General features: G+C 55.5%; 1 protein-coding gene across 2 annotated transcripts in view; it reads right to left on the bottom strand.

The window, feature by feature from the left end:
* Positions 1–5,161: 5,161 nt before the first annotated feature.
* The window catches only part of SLC45A1 (solute carrier family 45 member 1), a 21,184-nt gene continuing 4,279 nt past the window's right edge, over positions 5,162–22,066 (bottom strand). Inside the window, exons 2-9 of one of the 2 annotated variants that reach the window (XM_036832367.1) lie at positions 21,093–21,513; positions 20,413–20,505; positions 19,692–19,916; positions 13,127–13,854; positions 10,617–10,770; positions 9,086–9,262; positions 7,430–7,635; positions 5,162–5,581 (exon numbers count right to left, since the gene is read on the bottom strand). In XM_036832367.1, the coding sequence (XP_036688262.1) occupies positions 5,312–5,581; positions 7,430–7,635; positions 9,086–9,262; positions 10,617–10,770; positions 13,127–13,854; positions 19,692–19,916; positions 20,413–20,505; positions 21,093–21,513 (2,274 nt within the window). In that variant the 3' untranslated portion in view covers positions 5,162–5,311. Of the gene's footprint in view, positions 5,582–7,429; positions 7,636–9,085; positions 9,263–10,616; positions 10,771–13,126; positions 13,855–19,691; positions 19,917–20,412; positions 20,506–21,092; positions 21,514–22,066 lie in introns of those variants that run through there. The other variant, XM_036833239.1, reaches the window with a different exon arrangement.

Genomic DNA, 22,066 nt, shown 5'->3' with positions numbered 1-22,066 from the left:
CGATGGGGGCCCTCGGCCTCCCTGCCTCCTCCCAGGGAGGGTCAGCTAGATGAGCCTGCGGGGTAGGCAGCCGCTGCACGTGGCCGTCCAGCTGGGCTCCCTGCGGCTACAGGCTCGAGTGGGCCGTCACTGGAGTCCTGGCGCTCGGGGTTGGGCCTGGCGGGGCTGCAGTTACCGTTGTGGACGGAGCAGCCCGGCCTTTCCCCTGGGACTCGCCCGCCCTCACTGGGTGCTCTGTCCTGCACTGTGGGCCCTCGGGGGGCTCAGTATCCGAGGGGTCCTTTCCCCGGGTCCTCGCAGGGCTCTCAGCTGCTTCAGCGAGATTCCCCACCGTGTGTAACTGTTTCTTCTTGGTCTCTCGGGGCCCCCAGGCTGAAGAAGCTGACCCTGCATCGCCCCGACCCAGCTCTGTGCTTCCACGGGCACCCCGTTGCCCCCCTACCTGGGCACCTCGTTCCTGGACCACGTTCCAGAGTGGGGGGAGGCGCGTGCTCCTTTCATGTTTGCTGGATGAATGAACAGGCCCCGCAGAGGAAGTGGCCTTGGTGCACTGTCCAAGTGTGCTGCTGAGTTACAGGCGCGGGTGAGCAGCTAGAAGTGCCTTTAGCCCCAGCCGGGGATCTGGCCCCTCTGCTGTGGCTCCTGGAGTGACCCCTCCCTCCCCGTCAATTTTCTTACTCCCGCACCCCACCCCACCCCACCCCACCCCCAGTCCCCAGCTATGCCCGCTCCAGGATCTCACAGACCCTCTGGCTCCAGTCCTGGGCAAAGAGTTTTGGGTGAGGAGGGGACAGCCACTTTACGACAGTGACCTCCAGTGAACCCCTCAGGTGTGGACAGCCAGTGCCGCGAATGAGATTAAAAATAGCACTTTAGGGCACGTCCCTGGTGGTGCAGTGGTTAAGAATCCGCCTGCCAATGCAGGGGACACATGCTGCGGAGCATCTAAGCCCGCGCACCACAACTACTGAGCCCGCGTGCTGCAACTACTGAAGCCCGCGCGCCTAGAGCCCGTGCTCCACAACGAAAAGTAGCCCCCGCTCGACGCAACTAGAGAAAAGCCCGCGCGCAGCAACGAAGACCCACCACAGCCAAGAAAAAAAAAAAATCACTTTAATAAAGAAACTTCTTAGCAGCCCCTTTTGGCCCAGGGAGGATCCCTGAGGCCGGCAGACTGTCTTAGGGCCAGTTTCTTCTGTGTACCTGACCACTGCTTGTCACTCCCGGGTCCCCTCCACTCCCCTTATTCGTTGCATGGGCTCTGCTGCAGGTCCTGCCCCAGAGCAGATGTGAAACTCGGTCCTCACTGACATACCCAGTCCTGGCCACCAGGTGGCAGTGTCTCCAAAGCCCAGGCGCCATCCCTCTGTGTCCACCAGCCCTCCCCCCAACCCCGCGACATCTGCAGCTTAGGATGCAGAGAACAGTCAGGGTTCCCCCAGCCCCCGACCCCACCCCACGGCTGAGACGATCAGGGGAGAGGCGTGTGGGTACCACGAGTATTTTGCAAAAGAACTGACGTTTCCTGGAGGCGGGATTGGGGGGGGGGGGTTGGAGATGAAGGGGCGGGGTGTTCTGGGCAAAGGGCAACTAGAACAGGTCACGGCTGGAGCAGGGGCGAGCAATGGCCGAGAAGGGGCCTGGGGCTGCAGGTGGGGTGGGGTGGGCACTGCCCAGGCGTGGATGTTACAGCGAGGGACAGACGCTCTCGCCCCCGTGCTAGCTAGTACACAGCAGGCCCTCGGTAAATCTCTGATGGACCCACGATGCACCCTCAGCCCGGATGATTTCCAAGCATCGTGGCCCCAGGATCCCCCAGCCCTGAAAAGTCCCCCTGAGCTACTGCTGCCCTGGGTGCCCCGAGTGTGCCCCCAGCACAGGACACCTGCTCCTCTCCTCCAAGTCTTCCAGCTGGAGGCTTCTCAGTGCCCTCAACCTCACAGCCAGGAAGAGGGCACAGCACATAAACACACCTGAGAGCAGGAAGAAGCCAGGGCGCTTCTGTCTGTTCTGGCAGATCCCAGGGAAGCCAGCTCCGTTCCCTAGAAACCTGTGGTGTGATGGGTGTGGGGACACCCCATCACCCAGGCCCCGTATCCCAGCCCATGGCCCGGGGCTCGTCCACAGCCTCGGAATCCAGAAATCAACCCCATGATGGCTGTGGTTTCACCCTGGGTTCTCAGTGCCATGGATGGCGTGGCTCAGGGGCCAGCGTGCTCCCTCCCGAGGAGCCTCAAGGAACAGGGTTGACCTTCAAGTTCACGGAAGGGAAGGTCAGGTGTGGATTCAAGATGCGTGGCATGGTCCTTTTCAGTGGTCTTTGTTTTAGTCTCATGCCGGGACCACACAGCAAAGGTCTCCCTCCCCGTCCTCTGTCCACGGATGGAACCCCGTGCTGCCTCGAGGCGGACTTCCAGGGAGCAAGACCCAGGAGGCCACGACCAGGCAGGAGGGTGGGCAGCCAAGGCCACGGGAAGGGCCCGGGGGGCTCAGAGGCAGGCCGGGGGTCAGGCTTGCGGGGCGGGCGCATGACCCTGTGGGAGCTGGGCTAGCACTTAGTGCTGGTCTCAGGGCCCAGGTCCTCCTTCCCAGCAGAGGGAGGAGATGTACTTAGCCCCCCCACGGGCGAGCAGCCGTCCCTCTCATCACCGTCTTAAGTCACGGCTCGAGTTTTAAGTCAAGAGAGTGGTTCTCTGAGATGTGGAAGTCAAACGGCTGTGGCTCTTGGTGAGTCCCGGGCCTCCTGATTTGGATCCTGGGGTTGTGTCCACGGCCACCTGCTGCGGACAGACCGGAAGGTCAGGGCAGCTGTTTGGAGCCGGCCCGATGCTCTGCTCAGCCCACTGGTCCCGAACAGCGCCTGACTCAGAGTGGATTCTTAGGAAAAAGAGGCTGACGACAACTCTTTCCTCGTGAGAAAGGGTTCTTCGTTTACTTAGAAAGTTCTAGGAAGAGCGCCCAGGGTTCAGCAAGCCAAGAGTGAGAAGGGGCCTCCCATTGCTCATCTTTCTTGCAGATTTGACGATTCTAGGCAAAAACAGCCCAGGCCAAGGACAGCCATTGAACACCACGTTTTCTAGAAAATCCAAAGGCCTTCTAAAGCAATATAAATGTGGGGATGATGAGTCTGGGGTCCCAGAGAAAGCATGGGACTTAAGGAGGCCCAAAGGGGCTGTGTGACTTTAAAAAGTCACCGAACCTCTCTGTGCTTCACCTACACATAGAGCGGGGATGATGAGACCTGCCTCACTTACCTCGTGACCACGAAGGGTAAAATGACATGATATTTACCCAGTGAGTCCATGGGGAAAGGCCTCACTGATCTCAAGCAGGGCGGGCTGCTCAGAGGAGGTGGAGTTTTAGACGGATCTTAGTTGATGAGTCGGAAATCTATGGGCAGGAAAGAGGTAGAAGGACTTCACCCACGGAGAGTCTGTCTATGGTTGAAGAGGGCTGGGTGGCTGCAGTTGCACAGAGGGTGGTGGCCTCAGGGAGATGGGCGGGGCCCAGGTTGGGCGTGAGTAGCTTAGACCTGGTTTCTTAGGCTCTGGGGAGCTACGGAAGGTGTTAAGAGGGAGGAGAGGGGCTCAGACCTGTTTACAGCTCCCCCAGCACAGGGTGGAAGACGGACACGAGCTCGTGGACCAGGGAGGGGGCAGGGAGGAAGGGCCTGGATCCCAGGGACCCCACAGGAGCCCCCTCAGCTCCAGGAGGGCAGCAGACAGTGGCTGAGGCGGGTCTGGGGGAAGCGTGGACGAGGTGAGAAAGCTGTGGCCCATGTGGGGAGGTGGCCAAAGTCCCCTGCAGAGGGTTGTGGTTTTTGCACCCAACTCTCCCTAACTGGTCAGGACAAGATGGTGGGACACGTTAGCTGCCTATAAACCAGACTCTCCTCAGGGGCTGGCAAGGGGCCAGGACCCCTGTTGCTTGTTTGGGCCTTGTGGTCAGTGTGTCCTGTGTGTCCCCCAAACATCGGGACCGTGCAGTGAGGGTATGAGTGACCAGGGCCCAGTGCAGGGGGTACGACGGTGCGTGGGCACACCCCTCCCTGCTCGGCGTGCACAGTACGGGGAAAGGACCCGCCGGGGTGCACCAGGAAGGGGCCAAGCCGGCTCGCGGTGTCCACTGATGGAAGATGGCGAGAAGCCCCGTGGCGAAGGATCTCGACCCCCTCAGGAAGTCGGAGGCTCATCCAGGTCCATAAACGAGCACTGGAAGATGGTGGGCACGGGTGGGCGAGTAAAGTCCAAGGGCAGGATGGGCGTTCACCAGGGCCATCGGCTCCACCTTCTGCAGTTCCCACCTTACGGGGCATTTCACAATCTGAGCTTTTGGTCCCTTGAACACACCAACCCTATTCTCCCTAGAATAGCTCTCTCCCGACCCCATCACCCATCCTCCTACCCTGCTCGTGTTCTTCCCAGCACTTGGCATCATTCTCAGGCCTAGAAATCAGTGTATTGTCTGTCTCTCCTCCTGTCACATCAGCTCCATGAGGGCAGAGCCTTGTTGCTCACATTTGGGTCCCCAGCACCTACCACGGCCTGCCACTCCCAGGGCACTTGATGAGTATCTATAGGGTGGATGGATGGATGGATGGATGGATAGATGGATGGATGGGTGGATGGATGGGTGGATGGATGGATGGATGGATGGATAGATGTGTGGATGAATGGATGGATGGGAGAATGAATGAATGAATAAATGAGTGACTGAATGGGTGTGAGGTCTTCTGACCCAAAAGCATTGTCTGCTCTAACTCTATTCTGGGAAGCAACGTACAGTTAGACAGGCTCTCTGCACGCCAGCACTGTGGACATTTGGGGCCGGATCATTCTTTGCTGTGTGTGGTCATCTTGCTCACTGTAGGGTGTTTACAGCCTCCCAGGCAGCAGCAAAGTTGTGACAACCCAAAATATCTTCAGACATTGCCAGGTGTCTTCGGGGCAGGGGGTAGGGGTGGGAGGCGGGGTGCAAAGCTGCTGCTGGTTTTATATATATATATATATATATATATATATATATATATATATATATATATATATATATATATATATGCATAAATGACACTCACAGCCCCCTCCCCAAGTCCCCATGGCGAGTGGCCCAATCCCCAGGTGACCTCTCACCCCTCGGGGGAGCCACACTGGAAACCGTAGGCTTTGCTGCTGCCATTTATTGATTTATCACATATTTACATCCCATCAGGAAACCTGTCACGCCTCCACCCACCAGGGCCCTGTGGGTTTCCGCCGGCTGGCCTGCTCCCGACCCCGGCCCAGGCTCGAGGCCGAAGCCATGGCTCTGGACGTCAGACGTTCAGCAGGAGGGGCCGGTGCTCCTCGGCGGTGGCAGCGTCACTGGGAGGGATTTCGTAGATGACAAACAGGGAGGAGTACAAGCAGCCCAGGAAGGACACCAGGCTGGAGAAGTACATCACGCCGTTGGCGCTGCCCACAGCCGAGGTCAGAGGCCCCAGCACCAGGGACACCAGGATCTGGGCCAGGAAGTACTGGCAGCTCAGCAGCGAGATGTCCACGCCCATGCCCCGCCGGGTGCCGTCGGCGCTGGACCCTGCAAACTGACCAGAGATGTGCGTCAGCCGGACCAGGCCCCCTGCGGCCCTGGGACCCGGCACCCATGCCCAGCAGCTCACGTCCTCCAGGCCCCACGTGCACAGGGAGCCCGGCCAAGACTATAATGATATTTGTGTTCTGAGATGACGACAAGAAAAGGAACCCACGGCCAGCAGGGGCTGGCGCGGGCTCTTCCCGGTCTCCCGCCCCTACAGGAGATGCAGGGCCTGCAGGGCCCCAGCCTCCTCCGCTCCAGCTCCGCCCTCCCCGAACCCTTGTCGCTACGATGCCTGTCGCGCTCAGAGATCCCGCCAGGGTCTACAGCGCTGCTCCTCTGGCCTGTGGCCTCCACCTTGTACGTCAGGCTCCCTCCGCCCCTACCCGGCACCACGCTGGGGTCGGAGGTGACACGTGGTCTCTGCGCAGAGCTGCCAAGTGGCAGCGGGAGTGACTCTGCCCCCAGCACAGGCCACCTGCACCCCATGGCGCCACCCGGGGTCCCGCACGGCCTGGCCCCCCTCCCACATGCGGCTGTGCTCCCCTCTGGGACGCTGCTGAACAACTCCCCCCCCAACCGGGGCTGTGTTCCCACAGCACCGGCGAGGTGATCCGTGAATTGGTGTCACGTGAGTCCTGGGGACACCCGCCCAGCCCGTGGGGGCCACCGCGGTGGGGAGGTCGTAGGGGAGCCCTGGACCCGCAGCCCAGCAGAGACCGCGTGTCCAGAAGACTTGACGGGCCTCAGAGGCCCGAGCCTTCCAGCCGGCTCTGACCCAAGCCTGGTCGAGTGGCCCAAGGCCCTGCGTCCCCTCCCGCGGGGTAGGGCCGCCCTCCACCGAGAACCAGCACGTCCGCGTACCCCGGTGAAGGGGGCTCCCGGGAAGTGACAAGGGGGACCGTGCGCGCAGGTCACGTGCACAGCCTGAGCGCCGCCCAGGGGGAGAGTCAGCCCCCGGGGCCAGGCCTGGGGGAGGCGCCGGGGGCCCGGAGCTAAAGGGGCTGCGGGAAAGGCAGCTGTCAAGGTGGTCTTTTAGTGCCGTATTGTAACGCCTCAAAGTCACTGCCAAAAATCTACGATGGCAGCGTTATTCGGCCACAAGAAGGAAGGCGGTAGGTAGGGACCCACTCATACGCAGGGTGGATAAGCCTCGAAAACGTGAGGCTGGGAGAAGCCAGACACACAAGGCCACCTATCACGTGACCCCATTGACGGGAAACGTCCAGGGGAGGGGAGGGCTGCAGGGGTGATGGCCAACGGGAAGGGGGCTTCTTTTGGGGGTGACGAAAATGTTCTAGAACTGATGGTGTGAATACACTAAAAGCCACTGAATCGTACATTGGAAATGGGTGAACTGCGCGGCATTGTGGTGACTTCTGCCTCGATAAAGCCGTTAAGGGAAAATCCACCCTGAACAGAATACCAAAATTTGACATAAAGACGGGATCCGTTTTCCTGAGTTTTCCTTTAGCCTCAGACGCCACCAGGACTCGGCTCAGCCCTGTCCCTTATCCTGTCTTTAAGTCCCCGATCTCTCGCTCAGCGTGGATTTGTGGCATTGATGCTCATTTTCAGAAAAACCACATTCACGTATTATTGACCTCGACCGCTGAGTTTTTGGTGCCCACATGCTCCCAGCTGACCCCAAAGCCCCGCAGAGCCCTCTCCTTGCACCTCTCCCAGCGCCGCCCAATTCCTTATGCGGGCAGCGTCCTGCCAGGCTTTATGCTCTGCCGATGCATCTGATAATCTTCCCGTTTGAATGGGGCCCTGAGCTGTGCAGCGGGTCCCGGGACCCTGCTCAGGCGGAGAGTCGCCTGGACGTGGGGCCCGAAGCAAGAAGGCCAGCACTCACCTGCTTGCTTTGGTAGTAATCGCACAGCAATGAGTAGGGCAGGGTGCACAGCGTGGAGAACAAAATCCCGTAGGTGATGCAGAGGGACAGAACCACGTAGAGGTTCCTGGAAAGGGTGGCAAGCCCAGTCCCCAGGCCGAAGGCCAGGTAGGCGATGAAGTACAGCGTGCGGACACTGAGGCGCTCCTCCAGCTTCTCCAGAAGAGCTGCGACCCAGAGAGGAAGGTGAGCAGCGCCCCGCCCGGGGCCTCAGGCTGCCCACCAGGCCAGCAGGCGGCTCGCCCCTGACCGGGAGACCTGAGCGGGGGCCCCAGGGAGCCAAGGGACCACTGATGGGGTTGTCCGGATGGGCGGCAGGACCTGGGGTGGCCCCCTTCACACCCAGGGGAGGCCCCCAAGTGCTGCAGCAGGTGAAGGGGTCTTTGGGTGGCAAGATCAAAGAGGCTCGAGAGTTTAGGGTTTGCGGCTGAACCCTGAGTTCTTGCACAAATCGTAGTGCTTCTGTCGCTCTCCTAACACGAGGACACCGAGAGCCCCACCCCGGCCGGCCAGTGTCTAAGGACCCTGAGGGGCCTGGCAGCTCGGGCTCCGCATGACGCCCCTTGCCGGAGTCAAATACCCCGGGGCCGCTTCCCCACGTCCTGGTGCCACCAAACACCCAGGCCTGCCGGGGTCCACCAGCGAGAGCCTAGAAATTCTTTCTTAATATGGTCCCTCGACCTCCTACAAAAGTCACGGTCCTGACTGCGCGGCTGGAGCTCGCTAACGGGGTCCACAGTCTACAGCCGTCAGCTTGAGTCTGGGCTGCAGCCTCTTTTTGTACCACCCGGAGCTAAGAACGGTTTTCACATTTTTAAATGTTTAAAACAAGTCCAAAGAAGACAGATATTTTGTGGCACACGAAAATCATACAAGATCCGAATCCCCGTGAACATCAGCGAAGTTTTACTGGAACTCGGCCCCACGTGGTCATCACGCCTCGAGGGCAGCGTCGGGTCGCCCCACTGGAGCCTGTGGCCGGAAAGGCCAAGAGGCCGGACCCCTGAGATGAAGTTTGGGGGCCGTGCACCACCAGCTAGGCCACCACTGGGACACCCCGGCACCCACAGGCACTCAGCACAGCGTCCTAGGTCCGTGGGGCACCCAGAGTCAAACCTCAGGGTCATCTCGGCCTCCCCGCACCCACCCCACGTGTTCCACAGCCTCGTTCTAGCTGCCCCCCCGGCCTCACCTGCACCCTCCCTCCCTCTGGACCAGCCACCACGAGAATCGACATGGGAAGGATGGGGTAGGGGTGGCAGGTGGACGGCACACCCACCCGGTGGTGACCTCGTGGTCTGTCCCTGGGCCCCCACGTGCCCCTCGCTTACGGGCCTGACCCCCCCTGGCCAGCTGCTTACTCAGGGCCAGACACACGCCCGTCCCCACCAGGCCCTGCCCCGCCGCGCGGCACCAGGCAGCGTCCCCAGCTGACCCCTGACGACGGGTCGCTGAACAACGGAGAAAAGAACAGCGCTGTCTCCCCCCAAATTGGGATGCTGTGTCTGCAGCTGTAAAGATACAACCTTCCTTCACTGAACAGGTACCAGCCACCCTGCCGAGGGCCACTATCACTCCCACGGAGGCCCCGCCCCGCTGAGCCCAGCCCACCGGTACCTGAGTAGAAGGCAGCGCTGAAGGCGTAGATGCACATCCCCCAGCAGCCCACGGTGACCCCGCTGTTGTATTTCTGATACGCTTCCGACGTGTGCGGGGCCTTGGGGTCCCCCTGAAATACCACCTCGCCCATGAAGTCCGTGTAGAAGAGCAGCATCCCCTCGAAGGAGAGCCACCCTGGGAGGGGAGAAGGGCTGGTGACCGCTGGGCAGGCGCTGGCCGTGGCCCCTCCTCCGCCAGCAAGTGGTTTCGACCGATGACCGAAGGAGCCCGTGAGTTTTGTCGATTCAAAACTTAAAGAAGGAATTACCTATAGCTTCACCATGCAGACATGACTTTACCGCTGTTAAAATTTCGTAGGTTTCCTACCCATCTTTTTAAAATATATATTCTTGTAACATAGGCTCTGTCGCGTGAAGGTTTTGTATTCTGTTCTTTCTCTGAACGTTATTGCCAGGAGGAAAGCTAACCCTCAGCTCCTCCTGTTTCCCCCTCCTCTGCAGGGGAGGCGAGAAAATGCCAGTGGGGCTCCAGCCACAGTGCGGGGGCAGGGGTCACCCGTTTACCTGGGAGAAATACATTAGGAAGGGCAAGTGCTGATAGAGATCTAATTTGCTCTGTTACCTAGAAAACCACAGTGCTCCTTCCTCTGATTTCCACGTGCATTTCCTCTTTTATAGAGGAAGGAGGTGGTATTTATGGAGTCTCTTGAACCCCAGTAATAATCATGCATGCTCCCTATGCCATTAAATATTCTTAAACAGCCCCATCTCAATGGCAGCAAAATATTTCACAGTGTGGATGCATCTTCCCATTGTTGGACATTTACCCTTTCCCCCATCCCAGTCTTTGGCTATCATGAGTCGTGCTGTGATAAATACCTCGCACGTGTATTCGTGATAAAACCTCTGACTACATCCTTGCAAAGAACACCAAATAGGTAGGATCTCTGGGATAAAGGTCATGGGCATTTTTAAGATTCTTGCCTGTTGCCAAATTGCCTTCTAGAAGGTCATTCTGATTTACATCCCACAATGTTTGAGAGCCTAGATTATCTCAGATTCTTCATCATCCTCAGATGGTCAACAACCCAACAGCAAAGAGACACCGAAGGGAATGGAATGCAAGTTGGGGCTTCTCGGTAGTCATTCGAAAGCCGAGCCTGTGAACGTGAGACCAGCACCAGACGTGTGTGTCTGTGTGTGTTCACGTCTCAGCTCTAAGCGTGAGGGGTCCAAACTGGCTTAAGACACAAGTCCCACCAGTGGGAGAGTGATGTCCCACTTAACTGTGAGTTGCCCGAAGAGCTTTTGGTCCTGAGGATCTGGGCTCCGTGGAGACCCGGCTCTTCCCGGAGAAAAGCCCTCCCCGTGGCCCCCCCCCCCGCGTCCGTCCCCACCTCGTCCTGCCCCTGGTGACGCCTGGGGAGGCCGAGTGGAGGGGAGAGACCTCCGGGCATCCGGAGCCTCGCCCCTCACGCAGGGCCACCCGAGGGGCACAGGACACGCAGGAGGCTTCGCCGCGAGCTCACCCAGGAAGTGGTTGACGCAGAGGTGGCGCAGGGCCTTGGGCATGTTGCAGATGGTGAAGCAGAGGTACCTCATGGACAGCGGCTGCCCCGACGGCTCGCTGGGGCCCGTCAGCTCGCTCTCGTATTTCACGCCATTCAGTAAAATATTGGCCACCTGCAAGGGAAGCCCCCAAAAGTCCCTCCTCAGAGCTTCAAACCCCAGGCACCCCTCGGGAGCGTGTGTTTTGCTTCGATGAGAAAGTGAATCAGAAACACAAACCCAGAGGCCGGGAGGGTTTGTCTTCCTGGGTGGTGAGAACGGGGCACCAAACACCACACGAAAGAGAGAAATGACTTTAAGGCGTCTCTTCAGAGACGGGAGCGGCTGAGAATAGAATTTCCCTTCGCGGTGCCTGCCTTTGGGCCACAGAGAGTAAGCTAAGGCCTCGCCAAACGTGGAATACGTTTGAAAGAAAAGAAATACGGGTCAGTTGAAATTCAGACATTACGAAGTCTCATCTTTTCTATAAGAGAGGATGTAAAAGACTGATTCCAAGGTGACTGGGCATCTGGACAGATGGACTCCTTCCTACACAGGGGTTAGAGCGGCCAACAGAGCCCGTGCGGGGAGCCGGGCACGCAGGCAGCTCCACGTCAGCGGCATCTGTCAGGGCAACTGCATCGACAAATACGCTCACTGGCTCAGTTTGCTGCCTGCTCCCGGAGTGACAAGGCCTTGCCGCACCGTGGCCCCGCCTGGGCTGGGGGTGCAGACAGCAGCCAGGAGAACCGATGCCTTTGGGAGCTAGACATCTCAAGAGAGGAGAAGATGCCTTACTCTGGGTCCACGCGGGAGCCTGTGCTGGGTCGGCGCCTGGACGTTCCGGGTGGGTGAATGAAAAGGAAGGGAACAGCCCACGATGCCGGTTCCAAGGGCAGCTGCATCAACAGAGCTTGTCACCCACAGCTGCCGGAGGAAGACTTTGACTGACACCTATGTCCCCACTGAGCCCAGATGTGTATCTTTAGCTCATGAACTTTACTTTCCTCCAAAACTGATTCGATAATGGAAAGTTTTAAAAGGATTAAAAAGAGATTTTTCAACCAGAATTTAAGGACTGTATCTAGAAGCCAGGTGGAATATTGGGAGACAGGACAGGATGACCCAGTGTTGACAAAAGGCTTGATGACCTGCTCTGCTGTCATCAGGAGTGAGGATGACATGCCCTTGACTCGAGCAATCCGAGAAGTGGCTTTCCTTTGCCAACGATGGGATTTCTTCCGGTGATTTTCAGTTCTTCAAACGCTTTCCAGATCTGAGCTTGTGGATGCCGCCCACGGGGACCTGGATTCTTCCCCGCAGGGCTGGCACCCACCTGTGCAGAGCGCTTCCTCGAGATGGGATGACATTGAGTTTAAGACACGATAGAAGTGGCCCTAAGACCGGCTCGCGGTAGCACAAAGGAGGCGCGGTGAAGCTTCAGAATTTAACAACGAAGCGAACGTGCGCGGCCATCTCCCAATGTCAGCCTCCCACGAAATCAGGGGGTCTTCCCAGGCACGGGAGCGTGGGTGGGGATGTCTGACGGAGGGTCGGGCCGGCGGAGCGGGGCCTGCTTCACGGGAGACACGGCCACATGGCAGCCGTGTCCAAGGGGCATGTCCAGGTCACCCGCCTTCAGAACTGCCCCCTGGGGGCCTGTGCGGGTTGAACAAGGGTCACACGCTTTCTGCTCAGGAAACGCCATCCCCTGGGTGCCCCTGAGGGCAGGGAGGCCCTCGCGTCTACTTTAAATGAGAGAATAACTCTCTTTAGTATAAAGTAGCCTCTTCCAAGATCACGGACTCTGAAAGCAGCTAAAATCCCACATGTCAGTCTGTGGCCTTCCAGCCAACGTACATACAACACAGACAGCCTTCCGGAAGGTTCTCTCCTTCCCAGAACACGCCTGCGCCCTTTGGGATCCAGAGTATTGACAGCCTCTGGGCTGGTTGGTTAAGGTTGCCCACCTGGGGAGGGAAGGATGCCCCAGAAACAGCCGCCAGGGTTTATGTTTTGTTTCTGTCCTTCAGGAGGACTTAGCTCAGTTGGCACTGCGTGCACACGGCCAACGTGGGCCGGACGCGGCGGGGAAAAGACGAGGAATGACCGCAATACACATGATGTTGCAACAAACTCACCGGATTACCCTTGGGCAAACGTAAGGGTGTTTAAAAGAGCCACCCCTTTGCCGTGGCCAGTGTCTTAAAGTGCGACCCCTGGCAGAGACCCTGAATGCATCTGTGGGCTCACGTCGGGCCCAGAATCCCGGCTCTGACAGGCTGAAGAGGATGAGGATGTGAGGATGGGGGTGTCCCTGAGGCCCATCTATTAGACCCAAGTCCTTTCTGACTGATAGGCCCACAGGGGCCGGGAATCTCCTTCCAGATCATCTGACGAGGGGGGACCACGCACAGTGCCGACCGCTGGCTGGCTGAGCCCTGGGACCCCTGGCTCCCCCCTCCCCCGGCCCCCCGGCGTTTGCTTTTACCTGTTGACTGAAGGTCACGTTCCTTCTCCTGCTGCTGTCGGGGCCACCTCCCCCCGCGGCGTCCGGGATGGCCAGGGTCTGGGGTCTCTTTAGGATGCCAGCCGACCGCGGCCTGGAGGTGTCCAAGGAGCCCACCCTCAGCACGTTCCCGTCGGGGCCGGTGGCCAGGGCGACGTCCCTCCGGTCCCCGAGGCCGCGGTCCCGGTGGCAGAAGCCATCAGGGGCCCGGGGGAAGCTGACGCTGACGGCCTGCCTTGGGGCGCTGCCGGGGATGGCCAGGTGGCCGTCGTGGCCGCCCGTGAAGCAGTCGATGAGGACGCCGTCTATGCTGGACGCGGCGAAGGACGAGGCGAACTCGCTGATGCCCGTCAGCGAGCTGTCCCTGCTGATGAAGCTGCCGTACTTGGGCGTGAGGGGGCTCAGCGGGGAGATGGGGCTGGAGAGGCCGGCGTGGAGGCCGGCGGCCGGCGGGCAGGGGGCGCCCTCCTCACCCAGGACAGGAGGGGAGGGAGGCAGCGGGAGGCTGGGGCTCTTCATGGCCGGCCTCTTCTCGCCCGGGGGCCGCAGGGGCCTCTCGGGGATGCTGACCAGGGTCAGGACGGTGGTGGTGCTCAGGATGACGGCCGTGAAGACGTAGATGACCCGCAGCTGCCCGCCCAGGGCTCTCCCGAAGCCGGTTTCATCCCAGTGGATCCCCCCGACCACATACCCGAACCCTCCTCCGAGACCTGGGGAGAGAAGCGGGGCGGGGTCGGGGGTGGAAGAAAGCCCCCGAGGAAGGTGTTCGCTTCCTTACTTAACTTGTAAAATCCACCCCAAGGACCCGGATGTATTATCTGTCCCACCTACACCCCAAAGAAAAGGAGAAGAGAATGGGATTTCCAGGGGGACCCTGGGGGACCCGGTCCCCTGCCCTTGAGGGCCGCCTGCCAGGGCATGATGACCACCTGCCCACACTCTGGTCCCCTCTGCACACAGCGTCTTAGGAAGACCGAAAGTGAGTGTCGACGCTGGGTCACCTGTCCCCTTGGAGTCCCGCCCCTCACCCAGCTTCAGTGCTGTGTAAACACGGGAGACCTGGCCCCCAGCACACAGACCGCTGCACGTGTGCACGCGAGAATTCGCGTGGCCACCCCTGTCTTGCTCACCTGGCGACATCGTCCTTGGGCCTCACCACCATTAAGAAAGTCACCCCTGGGCTTCCCTGGTGGCGCAGTGGTTAAGAATCCACCTGCCAGTGCAGGGGACACGGGTTCGAGCCCTGGTCCGGGAAGATCCCATATGCCGCGGAGCAACTAAGCCCGTGCGTCACAACTACTGAGCCCGTGCGCCACAACTACTGAAGTCTGCATGCCTAGAGCCCGCGCTCTGCAACAAGAGAAGCCACCGCAATGAGAAGCCTGAGCACCACAATGAAGAGTAGCCCCTGCTCGCCGCAACTAGAGAAAAGCCCGCGTGCAGCAACGAAGACCCAACGCGACCCAAAAATAAAATAAAATAAATAAATTTATTAAAAAAAGAAAAAGAAAGAAAGAAAGTCACCCCTAATGGGTCACCCCTGGTGGCAGCTCTCCAGTCCCTGGAGCCATCAGGGAACAGGAGGACTGCAGGAATCTGGTCCTTTCCTCTGATCCCGCTCACTGATTCCACGGCCTCAGGGACCCAGCAAACAGCCAATGGTTCACACAGCACAGCATGAAAATGTAGGTGATGCCGCGTGGTGCCCGGCCAGTGGCAAAAGACATTCTCACCTCCAGAAAGTGCCGTTTTCTCCCGCCCAGCGCTGGGCTTCCAATGGCAAGAGCAAGGCCAGGCCGCCAGGGCTCTGCCCACCCAGCCCCTTCTCAGCCCCATCACGCGTCTTATGTGCTTTTCTATTTTGAGTCCAGCTATATTCTGACCAGGCTACTGGTTGCGATGATAAAACTCTTCGTTTACTCTTGGCGATGCAGGGGAACCTGCATCCGACCAGCATGGGCCCTCCCTCCCCTCCACCTGGGGAGACCCAGCCATGTCAGGAGTTGGCCTTTTCAACAGAATCGCCTGTGGAAAGGCCTGGACTCAGACACGTTCAGCCTAACCTTCCACATGTCCCTATGGTGGGACATGACCCTGAATCTAGTTATTTAATGGCTTTCTGTAGAACTTCATTTGTTCCAGACTCTTCTTATGGGCCTCTTAATCTCATATCCAGCCGCCACCCGCCCCACCCCCCAGCCGGCTTTATTATTCTTAACTTTCCACATTCATGGTCCTAATTAGCTTCCCCCACTCCTTCTGAAGACACAGTTGCAGTTTGGTGACCCTTAATCAAGGTCAGATTTGCAAGAACTTTATGAACTATTTTTTTTTTTAAATAATCGAAGCGATACATTTGCACAGTTGAGGAACTATACTCAACAACAAAGAAACAAACAACCTGATTCAAACAATGGGCAAAGGACTTGAGTAAACATTTCTCCAATGATAGACGCATGGCAACAAGCACATGGAAAAATGCTCAACATCACCGATCATTAGGGAAATGCAAATCAGAGCCGCAGTGAGATACAATCTCACATCCATTAGGATGGCTACTATCGAACAATCTTTAAAAACCCAGAAAACATTAAGTTGACCAGGAAGTGGAGAAATTGGAACCCTTGTGCAGTGTTGGTGGGGATGTAAAATAGTGCAGCTGCTGTGGAAAACAATAAGGAGGCTCCCCCAAAAACTAAAAATAGAATTATCGTCTGACCCAGCAATTCCACTTCTGGGTAGAGGCCCCAAAAGAACTGAAAGCAGGGTCTTGAAGAGATGTTTGTACACCCATGTTCACAGCAGCATTATTCACAATAGCTAAGACGTGAAAGCAACCCAAGTGTCCATCAAAGGATGAATGGATAAGCACAGTGGTGTATAAATGCAATGAAATACTATTCAGTCTTAAAAGAGTAAGGAATTCTAACATACGCTACAACATGGATGAACCTTGAGGACATTATACTCAGTGAAATAAGCCTGCCACAAAGACAAATACTGTTTGATTCCGCTCACATCGGTTCCTTAGAGCAGTCAAATTTGTAGAGACAGAAAGTAGAATGGTGGTTGCCAGGGGCTGGGGGAGGGGAGATTGGGGGGTTATTATCTAATGGTTATAGAGCTTCAGTTTTACAAGATGAAAAGCATTATGGGGATGGATGGCGGTGATGGCTACACAACAGTGTGAAAGTATCACAGAACTGTACACTTAAAAATGGCTAAGATGGTAAATTTTATGTTATGTGTATTTTAACACAATTTTAAAAGAGGGAAAAAAAAAACCAATTCAGAAGAGTACAGATCTTCATGTACTTACTGCAGAATTACATCCTGATAAACCCATTGTAAGTTGAAAATATCATAAGATGAAAATGCATTTAATACACATTCTTATATATAAAATAGATAACCAACAAGGACCTACTGTATAGCACAGGGAACTATACTCAATATCTTGTAAAAATCTATAAGGGAAAAAAATCTGAAAAAGAATATATGTACATATAAATACATGTATAACTGATTCACTTTGCTGTACACCAGAAACTAACACAACATTGTAAATCAACTATACGTCTATTTTTTAAAAAGGGGAAAAAAAAGAAAATGCACTGAATACACCTAACCTACTGAATATCATCGCTTAGCCCCACCTACCTTACACATGCTCAGATCACTTCCATTAACCTACAGCTGGGCCAAAGCATCTAACACAAAGCCTATTTTATAATAAAGTGTTGACTGTCTCATGTAACTGACTGATGACTATCCTGAAAGTGAAAAACAGAATGGTTGTCAGTGTAGGGTTGTTGACCCTCGAGATCACGGGGGTGAACGGGAGCCGCCGCCCAGCATCACAAGAGAGGATCGCTAGCCCAGGAAAGGGCAAACTTCAAATTCAAAGTACAGTCTCTACTGAATGTGCGTATCTTTTGTCAAGGCAAAAAAATCGTAAGTCAAACCATCATAAGTTGGGGACTCTCTATATAAGATAAAAAACTAATTCCTTCTTCCGACCCTCCAAACTCCTGCCTGCCTGGACCCACGCAGAAGCTCTCTGGACCCACGTGCATACGGGATTGTAAAGAGAGATGAACAACGACGTTTTCTAGAAGAAGCGACTGAGGCTTGGAGAGGCCAAGCAGTTGCCTAAAGTCCCACCATGAACAGGAGGAAAAGCACAAAACCGATTCCAGATTTCAGCTCCTGGGCCACCCCGGCCTCTTCATACAGGTCCTACACATATGACATCTTTCCCTGGATTTTTAGAAATCTTTTCCATTGCTATTTTAAATGGGATTGTTTACTTCCATTTTATTTTGGAACAAGATAATTGTTTTATATACAAACGCTAGAGGTATTGATTTTTATATGATACTTTGATAAGCAAACATCATACTGAATTCTCTTACTGTTTTGCAGTTGATTCCTTTGAAGGTTTTGTTTGTTTTATTTTTTTAAATTTTATTTATTTATTTATTTACTTATTTATATTTTTGGCTGCCTTGGGTCTTCGTTGCTGTGCGCGGGCTTTCACTAGTTGTGGTGAGCGGGCGCTACTCTTCATTGCGGTGCACGGGCTCTAGGCACATGGGCTTCGGTAGTTGTGGCATGTGGGCTCAGTAGTTGTGGCTCGCGGGCTTAGTTGCTCCGCGGCACGTGGGATCTTCCTGGACCAGGGCTCGAACCCGTGTCCCCTGCATTGGCAGGCGGGTTCTTAACCACTGTGCCACCAGGGAAGTCCAAGCACAGACTCTTTATTTTTTTTCTTTTTTCTTTCAATTTTATTGAAGTATAGTTGATTTACAGTGTTGTGTTAATTTCTGCTATACAGCAAGGTGATTCAGTTATGCATATATTCTTTTTCATCTTCTTTTCCATCATGGTTTATCACAGGATATAGGATATAGTTCCCTGTGCTGTACAGTAGGGCCTTGTCATTTATCCATGTTATATATAATAGTTTGCATCTGCTAATCCCACACTCGCAGTCAAGCCCTCCCCCAGCACCCCTCCCCTTGGTGGTCATTCCTGCCTCCTTCCTGACTTCAGTGGGAATGTTTCTCGTGTCTGGCATCAAGCACAGCACAGGGGTGTGTGTGTGTGTGTGTGTGCACACAGTCAATTGTCATTATTCACGGATTCCATATTTCAAATTTACCTACTCATTAAAATTGATTTGTAACCCCAATAAATACATATGTAACGTGCAATCACTCTCGGATACGTGCAGAGCAGTGAAAAAAATTTTTTTTTGCCCGGCTTGTGGGATCTTAGTTCCCCGACCAGGGATTGAACCCGTGCCACAGCAATGAAAGCTCCAAGTCCTAACCATTGGACCACCAGGGAATTCCCAGAGCAGTGAAAGAGTCGCCCGACACACACGGTCCCGGCTAAGACTTTCCACAGTGATGTTCTGCCTTCTTGCTTCAACTCTCACACTGTCAACAACCATCCTTTTCATAGTCTATGTGAGTGCTACATATTTGCACTTTTGTGCTTTTTTTTGGGTGACACGCTGTTTACTTGACAGCCCGCAAGTGTAGCACTACTGCTGTCTAGGGTTCCCAAGTGCCCGGAGCCCGCCATGTGTCTTATGGGGAAAATATGTGAGTTAGACGAGCTTCGTTCGGACACGAGTCATAGTGCTGCTGGCCGTGAGTTCAATGTTAATGAATCCGTGACATATACTAAATAAGATGCCTTTAAACAGAAACACATGGAACAAGGTTATGTATTGATCCGTTGACAAAAATGATGTGGCCAGAGGTTCGCAGGAACCTAACCCTGTATGTCTCCATGGGCCACAATTCGAGGTTGGCTAATTCAGAGCTCGTGACGCCTTTGAACGACACAACTACCTGAATAACGAGAATCAACGATGTATAACACTATTTACACACGGTTATATACACACATACAGAGCTATATACACACATATATGCATATATATCAACGATATCTTCCATAGAAAAGAATGAAATAATGCCATTTACAGCAACATGGATGGACCTAGAGATGATCATACAAAGTGAAGTAAGCCAGAGAAAGACAAATATCATATGATATCGCTTATATGTGGAATATTTAAAAAAAAATGATACAAATGAACTTATTTACAAAACAGAAGTAGACCCACAGACATAGAAAACAAACTTATGGCTACTGAAGGGGAAGGAGGGAGCAGGGCTAAATTAGGAGTTTGGGATTGACATGTACACACTCCTATATATAAAATAGATAAACAACAAGGACCTACTGCATAGCACAGGGAACTCTACTCAATATATTGTAGTAACCTATAAGGGTAAAGAATCTGAAAGAGAATATATATATATAACTGAACCACTTTGCTGTACACCTGAAACTAACACAGCATTGTAAATCAACTATACTTCGATAAAAAAGAAATATAGATTAAAATATAGATATTATAGTATATAATATGTGTACTCTTGATATATGTCGTCTGAGACACGCACTCTCAAGCACTTCCGTGCTCGCCCACGTCTTTGAATTTTGTCCCCGTTGCACAGAGCCTTACCTGCCAGGAGGGCGTGGATGGTCAGGCCCCGGTCCTGATCGGCGGGGCTGCACACGTCCATCATGTACGCGTGGCTGGGGCTATCGGCTGAGTCCGCGCTGAAGTCCATCAGCGCCACGCCGCACACGGTGAGCAGGATACCCCACTTGTGGTCGTGGGCCGTGTCAGCCAGCGCCGTCCCAATGTCCCTGCCGTTGAGCAAGAGTGAGAGGCCCAGCAATGCGCCTGGGGATGGAGAACAAAGTCACCGGGGAAGCGCAGCCCTGCCGGCCCTGGCGGCCACCACTTCCGGCTGGCATCTTTAGGGGCCCAAGAACTCCTTTTTAATCAAACCTTAAGCACTTGGATCAGGGTTTTTATTTCATCAAGCATAGCAGGAATGATATAGACTTTATTAACTTTTTTTTTTTTGGCCGTGCTATGCAGCTTGTGGGATCTCAGCTCCCCAACCAGGGATTGAGCCAGGCCCATGGCAGTGAAAGCCCGGAATCCTAACCACTAGGCCACCAAGGAACTCCCTTACTAACTCATTTTTAAAAAGTGATCAAAATGAGATATTTTCCAGTTAACCCAGACTGGATTACAGGGTGCTCCCCGCCACCACACCAGTGACACGATCTGGATAACTGTTTTGGTCAACACTCTTTTAGATTTTCCTAAGAGGAAGCAGTTGGGGCCTTTTTTCTTTTTTCCATTTTATTTCAATTCCAAAACAACAGACCTATAGCCAGGACAAGAATGAAAGGGCGTCTCCTTCCAAACCTTGAGGTACATCGGTCACTCCAAGCACCCAACAGTGGCTGCAGTAGGAATCCTGAAACAGAGCAGGTCAGTGGTCACTGCTGGGGTCCCCATGGTACCTGGGGACCAACTCTGAAGCAGCTTCATCAGATTCCTGAAACACCTGCACTCAAACGTCCCCAGGGCGTCAAAAGAATAAGATGATGAAACTCAGAGTCAGCAACAGAACCCTGAGCTAGAAAACAAAAGATAAACAGACTCTTGGAATCACCCAGCTTCTCCTTAAATTTTCTACTTAGGCCCCTACAAGGCACGAAGGGGCCATGACCTTCTTGGGAATCCAAGAAAGGCCAGGACCTCCCAGACCCAAGCCACCCCCAGCTGTATTGCTTGGCTCCTCTGATGACACAGCCTGGCACGGGATGGTGGAATCCTTGGGGTCCGCTGAAGTCTGGTCCTTAATCTGGTTTAGAGAAAGTCACTTAAGATACGGGGTCTGACCGGCCATACCTGTGTTCTGCTACAGCCCCACACCACTGGGGGACTTACTCTGGCCCCTCCCTTGTCCCCTGGGGACCCTCAAGCTGCCTCCACTGAGGTTTCTGGAAGCTTCTGGGAAGGTTTCGGAGGCCATCACCAGCGGGCCGAGCGACGGCTCACCGAGGATGGGGCTGACGAACCACACGAGGCTGTAGAGCTGGTCGGGAAGGCCCATCTGCAGGAGCACCGGGGTCACGTACGCCGTCTCCATGGCATAGCTGAACTCGATGCCGAAGAGGACGCAGCCGTTGAAGAGCAGCTCCCGGAAGGACCTCTGGGGGTGCAGGTCCCCGAAGTCCACCAGCTCGATTGGACACGGGGTGTTGGGGGGCGGGGGTGGCGACGGCCGGATGCACTTCCTCCTCTTGGGGTGTCGTTTGAAGTTGTTGGCCCGGTGGCTGATGTGCCGGGTCATGGACCCCGAGTAGCCGGCGACCGGGGGCCTCCAGAAGTCCTGAGGGGTCAAGGAGGGGAAGAGGGCCTCTCCCGGAGGGGCGCTGCTCACCGGGGGGATCATCACAGGGGGCGCCGGTGGGTGGTCCTGTGGGCAAAGCGCGTTCGGGGGCAGCCGTCACCCGCGGGGCCTCCAACCCGCGAGCTCACTTGTCCCGGTGGCTCTGCCCCTCCATCCCCCACGGCACCGCTCACCCGCCCACGTGGGAAAGGTGAGCTCACTCGGGGCACCCTCAGAGCCGACGCCGAGCCCCCGGAGTGGCGCCTGCTGTATGCACGGTGTTCCTGGGCCTCACTTCCGCATCGGGGCAGCCCACCTGCCCGAGGAGACCAGAGCCAGAGAGAGGATCAAGTCCTTCAGGTCCGTGCGCTGAAACTCAAGGGGACGGTTCCCCAAGCAGGCTCCGCCGGGAGGGTCCAGCAAACAACCCCGAGAAGCGGGAGCCACCAAGCGCCCCATGGCTGCCCTCAGGCCGCAAAGGATGCCGAGCTATTTTAGGACCTGCGGCCCATTTCCAGGGCTAATTTAGCCCTTCCCTGCAGGCCCCAGGGGAGCAGAGCGGGGAGAGCAGGCACCCTGGGGGGAGACAGGACTCATGGGCACCCTGGGCGCTTGCAGGTGGTGAGGGGACAGCCCTTCC

This window comes from Balaenoptera musculus, chromosome 1 (assembly GCF_009873245.2).
Source record: "Balaenoptera musculus isolate JJ_BM4_2016_0621 chromosome 1, mBalMus1.pri.v3, whole genome shotgun sequence".
Classification (NCBI taxonomy): domain Eukaryota; kingdom Metazoa; phylum Chordata; class Mammalia; order Artiodactyla; family Balaenopteridae; genus Balaenoptera; species Balaenoptera musculus.
This window is presented reverse-complemented; position numbering and strand designations above follow the sequence as displayed.